Below are 8,054 nucleotides of genomic sequence, written 5' to 3'. Positions count from 1 at the left end.
TCTATAAATTTTTGTTTACACCTTGTTGCAGATTGGAAGTCAAACTGTTTAAAATGCTTTCATTTCTTGGCATCTTTATCACGTCTAATAAACATGAAATACATGGAGGCTGTGAACTGAGAAGAAAAAGAAAGAAGAGGTGTTAACTGATGCTTTAAATGCAGAAGGACAATATAACGCAGATATTAGTGATGACAGACAGTAGGCGGATAATAGCTTCACGCCTTTGTAAGTCAAACTCAAAACGCGCTGTGATAGATGGAGACCAACTTAGACAGACAACATGTGGGCTAAACTTAGAATAAACCTTGGAATCAAAGGAGTCTGGAAAATGTAAAGGAGTCACCAGTGGTGCCAAACTGTACTGCTTTTAGTTGTTGTTTTTAAATGTAGGCACTATGTCACATCAACTTGTTTTCATATGTTCAATTAGACAAAATTAGTACTAATAGGTAATTACAGGTACTCCCTTAAAGTCTGATTTAGGCTTATGCAATGAATTTATGTAGAGCCTGGGCTGCAGGCTGTGCAGCTGTTCTGCAGTTTCTCTAATGAAACACTAGATGGTGCTGGAATAGGCAAATTACAGTCATTACAAGCTGCATTAGCACATACCTAGGTAAGTAAGTTACAGCGTAGATTTAACATTGAGTTGTAAATCCCACTGAAGGGCTCTTTGAGGTTGTTTTACAGTTTCTGCCCTCTAGTGGTCAAATGTCACCTAATTTGCCTTTAAAACAGTCCACTTGATCAGTCCACTGATCAAGCAACTCAAAAGCTCCAAGTCTGTTATTCTTCATTTGTGAAATTCCACACCTTCATACCCACCTCAGCTGAAAACTGCCTTTGTGCAAAATAAACCCGATCCTGAATTTATTACAATCTACAGCAGATGCAGTGCTTCTGTAAATGCAAGCACGAGGCTGCTGATATTTTTTTCATGTTGTAAAACATGACATCTAACAGGGAGGGCAATTGATTATATGAGCAATTGTCAGACTTTGTTCCAGTGAGTGTATTCAAGTCTGATATGCTATGTGTATGTATTCCTCTGTGTTTTTTCCTTCCAACTGATGCCAATTGTTTCCTCACAGGGGGTCACCTGGTTGGGTTTTTCTCTGTATTATTGTAGGTCTTTACCTTACAACATAACAGATTTGCAGCCAACAAATCTCCAGCAACTTCATCATGTCAATACGGGCCAAATTTCTCTGAGGAATGTTTCCACCACCTTGTTGAATCTTTGACACAGAATTAGGGCAATTTTGAAGGCAAAGGGGGTCCAACCCAGCACTGGCAGTGTAATACCTATTACTTTCCTTAAGTCACACATAATGAAATACATGACTGAGAAAGGTTTGCAGGATTTAAGGCCCAACTCTGAGATAAACTGAATATGTGACAGAAGGTTGCAGGTATTTCCTGATCCTGATCCATGTACAGCTGGTTCAGTTTGTAAATTGTACATTGACCTGTATACACTAAGCTTTGGCTACTAGAAATTACTTCTGGTGTTCTAATATATTGCTGTTGTATCTATTTTTTGATATGTGAGACTGCTTCTTGTTTCAAAGTGTCTTATTCATCCAACTACAGTCACTGGCCACTTGATTAGTTATGCCTTGTTAGTACAAGGTTGGACCCTCTTTTTCCTCCAGAGCTCAGCAGTTTGTCTTGACTATGTGTAAATGTAAATTGCTGCCATGTGATTAACTAACTGAATGTTTGCACCTACAGGTGGTTTCACAGATGTACCTAACAAAGTGGCCGGTGACTGTATGCGCCAGTGATTTCTCTTCATGTTTCACAGCAGCCTTATTTACATGAAAGAATACAGGAAACTGGACTCATTCACAAGCACAAACACCAGAGCGGATTTTTCTTCACATTCCTGAAACCTTCACTTTTTCAGACACATTTATGGCAATGCGCCTGAACTTTCAGTGCTTTGTTACAGAAGTTTATCTTATAAATTTACAAAAGTAAAGCATATTCTCCAACACAGATCACCGTCATTCTCTGCAGAACGATGAAAACCACGATAAATGTTTTGACATACATTTTTTCACATTGGCGTAAAGCTACACTTCAACTTTGCGGCTGGCCTGCATACAAAAGTCCGGCCATGTTTTATGTTCCATGAAAACGTTATGCAGGTGCTTCAGCACTGTTTGAACTGCATGATGCCGCTGATGCCTTTCCTGGGAGAAATCAAATCAAAATGTCCATGTCTTCAGTCTTTGGTGTTTTTGTTCACAGCAGGATTAGAAATGAAAAACAGAAATTATGAAGTCCTTTTTAAAAACTCTGTGTCAGACTCCAGTGCCACCTTAGCTGTTTAGTTTATGCTGGTAAAAGACAGGAAAAGAAAGCAGTACTGTAAAAGAAGCCGTATTCTTATATGAACAAACATTTGTATGAGCAGCAGGCAGGTAGCTCTGCCACAGCTTGTTGTTTTAAGTTAGGTTAATGAGTCTCACATTATGTTAACATGGATGGGCTTGCAGTTCGCTGATCCCAGGATCCAGACTAGTTCTTTGGGCTTCATAATAAGAGCATGCCTGGAAACATTTGCACAGTTCCTTGATCCAACTATTTTATAACAAACAAGTCCGTTCTGATGCTCCACACTTGAGTAATGAACATCTTTAGAGATCCATGGACAGGACCAGTAAGTAAAGTAAATCAGACAATGATGATGCATTATCATAGCTCGAATATCCAGAAGGGACACGATCACTATTATTTGAGGAAGTCCACCTCAAGGTTCATCACAGTTCTGTTTTTAAAATAGTCATCCTCATAGAGGTCCAAGAGAGTCCTGGGATTCCTGCTCATTGGCCAGAATTGTCCGTCCATTGTCGCTGTAGCTCCGGTTTGGCAGGAAGGACAATCTGAAAATTAGACAGAGGTGCCTTTAGTACACGTTAGTTAAGCCTTAAGTCAGACAGTCTTAAAGTAAACTTCATATACACTTCACATCTACAATGCTATAGGCAGAGGCAGAAAGAAAGCTGACATGTTAAATGAGGTCATTTAAAAGCCCTATTTTTTTTTTCATGCTAATCATGGAAGATGAATTCTTTTTAGCGATTTTTCTCCCTTCAGCAGAGGTCAAAGGGAAGCACCCCAGCCTGTACATACAGTACATACAGTCATGTGAAAAAGAAAGTATCCCTCTTTTAACTCTAAGGTTTTATGTGTGTTTATATGTATACATATCTAAAATTATTTAGCACCTTGGATGCACAACAACACACGTGTCATTATTTATTTAAAAAACACTGACCCAAAAAGCCAGAAGCAGTGTCTGAAAAACTAAGTCCACCCCGTGATTCAGTAGATCAGCAGCATAAACTTGAAGTAATAATTTGCTGTACGACTTTATCAGTCTCTCGTTCAGGAGGAATTTTGGCCCACTCTTCTTTACTGCATTGCTCCAGTTCATTGAGGTTTGTGGACATGCTGTGCTGTCCTGCCACAGCATTTCAGCTGGTCTGGACTGTCTCTCGCAGATTTGCTGCTGTGCTTTGGGTCATTGTTCTGCTGCATAGCTCAAGGTACGCCAAGCTTCAGCTGTCAGACAGATTGCCTCACGTTTGACTCTAGAATACGTTGGTATACAGACGAGTTCTTGGTCGATTCAATGACTGCAAGGAGCCCAGGTCCTGTAGTCACCCCAGCACCACTGTGCATGGTGGTGGTATGAGGTATTTGTCTTGATCTTCTGGGTTTTAGTTGCGTTATATACAGACATCTATACACTGGTCTTGTATGTCCAAAGGACAGAAGGCTTGTGATTTGTTCAGATGTAACTTTGCAAACCTAAGCTCTGTCTAGTTCTTTTTAGAGAAAAGAGGCTTTCTCCTGGCAAACAAGACATACTTGTGCAATATTTTCCAATTGTATTATCAAAAACTTTTTTGGGAGTTTCTTTGAGCACTGCACAATCTGACCATGGTGTGAATTTGCTGGAATGTCCACTTCTAGGAAGAATGCAACTCACAATAGAGTAATGGAAGAAATGGCCATATAACCATTCCCTGACTGAGCTCCAATGGCTTCTCATTCATCACTGCTGATGTCTTTCCTACTTGGCATTGTGTTAACGCACACCAGAACAGCAAACTGCCAAAACTTCTGCTTTAATAGAGATGGCCACACTTGCTGATGATGATTACTCTCTTAATTCCTGTGGAAGCAGTAAAGGTGTAGTTAGTTTTTCACACACTGCTTCTGCATTTTGCCTTACTTTTTTTTTTTTTTTAAATAAACACTGATATGATGAAATATATCATGTCATTCTGGTCATCTGAGGTCAGCGATTCTTTTTTTAAATTATGCTCAGATACATAAAACCTTAGAAGTGAAAGATGGAGTACTTTCTTTTTCACCCCACTGTAAATGTGCTTCTGTTTCTAACGGCTAATGTCACTTACTGTATGTCATATAGAGTGAAATTTTAAGTTCCATGTTTGAAGGATGAGTTGAGGTCAAGGCAAACACAAATGTATCATAGCTCTGCTGGCAGAAACCACCAGAGGAGAGCTTTTGTGGAAAAGTCGGTGGGAATATGAGAGGAAGAAGGCATGGGAAATCAGAAAAAAGGGGAACTGCTGTCAAAGCAAGGCACAAAGTTCCCCTGGAAAAGAGGGAGGACGGGGGAATGGGAGAAAGGGAGCAAACAGAGAAAATACTTCAAAATGGAAAAGGGAGAATTGTAGCATTTGTTTTTGCAAGGACCGTTTATTTAGAGTACAAATCAAAATTAAAATAAAAAAAAAAAGCTCTACATAGCACAAGTGAAGATATTTTGTGATTTAGTGTGCATGTCTGGCTCCACTGGTGTGTTTGCAACCCACTGAAGCAAGCCGAACAAAACAGCAGCAACATTTATATGTTTATATTCCAAATGAAGGCAGCTGGGATACTTCTACTGTTTCCAAATTATGTAGAAACATACATTTATCAGGCTTTTAACTGTAGATATCAACCAACACATGTAAAGATTACTTATAATCACAAAGCCAGTCCATTTATAAAGCACATTGTGGTGCTTTTGGAAATATTGTCAGAGTGAATACTTCGTACAGCCTAAAGAAACCTACTTAAAGAGCATCATCAAGTCATTTTTGGCATTTGATGATTAAGTTCCCAAAGATTGTAGTTGAAAGATAATGCAGTAACATTAAAAACTGCCGCTCAATTGACATTTCCTCATTAACCAGCCTTGTGTTAATGGAAACCTTTGGTATATTATTATGGATATATAGTGTGGATACTCTCACATATATAAAATGAAATTACATTCTCATCCTGCTTCTCAAAGTAACTAAAACAGCAAAATATTTTTTGAAAGAATTAAATGAAAAGTCCCAGTTTTCAGGTACTTAGTTTCTATATGATGAAAACCAGTTTGCCTAAGTTTAGAACTGATGTGATGTCCTGGTTTTTATCTCTGAACTCAGCTAATGGTATTTACTAATGTCTCTGCAGCTCAGAGAGAAAATATTTCTAATTGAGTACCCAAAGCAAGTCCGTCCAGGGGTGACGATTATCCAACCTTTTCACATGAGTCATAATGGTGAGTCTGATAATTGTCAGCAGTATCAGTCAACTGGAGCTGTGGCTGACAACGAGAGGCAGAGTGATGATACAGGATCCCAAACACATTGTGTATTGGATTGTTTTCTCTTCTTTTGTTCTGAAAGCTAGTTCAGGCAGTGGACATGAGCTGCATCATGTACGCACAGGCCACTTTTTTCAACTGTTCACTAACCCAACTATCCAATCAGCCAACCACATGATAGCAAGTCAATGCATTTAGGCATGTAGACGCCTAAATGCATTGGAGAGAGCCTGGTGAAGTTCAAACGGAGTATCGGAATCGAACAAAAAAAAGATTTTAGTGACCTAAATGTGGCACGGTTGTTATGTTGTGCTATTTTGATCATTTTGGAGAACGCTGATCTAATGGGAATTTTCTGCCCAACCACCTCTAATTCATTGAGTCACAACAACATTAAGACAGTAGGGTCAAAATTAGGTGTGAGCCACATGAAAGCATGGATTCATCCTGGCTTGCATACACAGTTCAGGTGCTGGTGGTGTATTGGTGTGGGGGGGTATTTTCTTGGGACACTTTGGGCTCCTTAGTACCAACTGAGCATTATTTAACCACCACAGCCTATCTGAGTATTATTGCTGACAATGTACATCCCATTGTGTCTACAGAGTACTCAATTTGCAATGGCTGCTTCCAGGAGGACAATTTGTTATGTCATGCTCAGATCTTCTCAAACTGGTTTCTTGAATACAACATACTCAAATGACTGCCACAGTCACTGGATCACGATCCAATAGAGCATGTTTGGGATGTAGTGGAATGGGAGGTTTGCATCACGGATGTGCAGTTAGGAAATCTGGAGCAACTATTTGATGTTATCATTTCAATATGGACCAAAATCTCTGAGGGATGTTTCCAGCACCTTGTTGAATCTATTCCATTAAGAATTTAAGCTAGCTCTAAAGGTAAAAAGCTCCAACCCAGTACCAGCAAGGTCAACCTAATAAAGTCTCAGATGAGTATACATCTAAATATCAGTTTGCTTGTAGTTAAAGAGTAAATTATCATTTCCATTCAAACACAGTACGAGTCACAAACCCAAAAACATGCAGTTGGAGAGGCACAACATCTAATTTTCCCTTTTGAGTGAAGACTGGTGACCGACCACAGAGGTTCAACAGGATTAGCTCCTTCTTATCAGATCATTCGCCACAATGACCACACACACACACACACACACACACACACACACACACACACACACACACACACACACACACACACACACACACACACACACACACACACACACACACACAGAGGCATACACTGAGTCCAATGTGGAGGCATGCCCCGGGTGAGGAGGCAATGGGAGAAAGACAAACAGAAATGTTCTGTTAGCTTCTGCTCTTCTCTTTTTTGTGTGTTTTCGGTACAGCAAGTTTGTTTACTGTTCAAACACAGCTCTATCTCTGTCTGTCTGTCACACAGTCATGGAAGAGATGCCTATCACTCAGAAGCCAGTAGAGGGATCAGCGTGAGTATCTGGCAAAACCACGCTCAAGCTCTGAGGATCTGACTCAAGGAAACGGGCATACAAATAAATACATACTGACAGTGTGTGGGGTAAAAAACAAACTATTAACATATCCTCAAAATCTACACTTATAAACAATTAATTGTCACTGGCAAATATGCATCTGAGGAAAGGCAACTGTAGCAACAATTTGCTTTTGTGTTAGTCTAAAGCTCAGGAGGAACAGTTTGGTGCCAAAAAGGCAACAAAGACCAGGATCAGTGGTAAAATTACAGTTTAGGATACTAAAACCTTTGAAAAAAGACGTGAAAAAAGTCACAATCTTACATAAAAATGGAACACTTTATGAGGATCGAATTGCCACTTTCTGTAAAACTTTTAATCTCTTACATTTTTTTGTTTTGTCCCACTCTTCTTTGCTTTAGTTCATTGAGGACTGTGGGAATTTACTTCGGGACATCTCTCTTAAGGTCCCAGAAAAGGTCCCCAAAAAGCATTTCACTCGGGCTGAGTTCTGGACTGGAACATTATCAAATCAAATCAAATCAATTTATTTATATAGCACTTTTCACAGGATAAAAACCACAAAGTGCTTCACAGTAATATAAAACAGAAATACATAAAATACATTAATAATAAAACACACAGCACAAATCTAATTAAAAGCCAATCTAAATAAATGAGTCTTAAGCTGCTTTTTAAAAGAATAAATACAATCAAGGCAAAGTAATGATGGAGGGAGAGAATTCCACAACCTGGGGGCCACCGCTCTAAAAGATCTATCACCTGTGGTCTTAAAACGAGTTCGTGGGACTACCAACAGCCTTTGATTAGATGATCTCAGGCTGCGAGAGGGAGCGTGGGGTTCTAAAAGATCAGAAATGTAGGCAGGGGCATCACAATTCAAAGCTTTAAAAGTCAGAACCAAGATTTTAAAATGAATTCTAAAAT

General features: G+C 39.3%; 1 protein-coding gene across 1 annotated transcript in view; it reads right to left on the bottom strand.

The window, feature by feature from the left end:
- Positions 1–1,905: 1,905 nt before the first annotated feature.
- LOC308384039 (5-hydroxytryptamine receptor 4) overlaps positions 1,906–8,054 on the bottom strand; it is a 61,407-nt gene continuing 55,258 nt past the window's right edge. The window contains exon 7 of the mRNA XM_080862344.1: positions 1,906–2,894. Within this exon, the coding sequence (XP_080718470.1) occupies positions 2,801–2,894 (94 nt within the window). The 3' untranslated portion in view covers positions 1,906–2,800. The remainder of the gene's footprint in view (positions 2,895–8,054) is intronic.

Source organism: Rhamphochromis sp. 'chilingali' (genome assembly GCF_963969265.1).
Source record: "Rhamphochromis sp. 'chilingali' genome assembly, chromosome: 2".
NCBI lineage: Eukaryota > Metazoa > Chordata > Actinopteri > Cichliformes > Cichlidae > Rhamphochromis > Rhamphochromis sp. 'chilingali'.
This window is presented reverse-complemented; position numbering and strand designations above follow the sequence as displayed.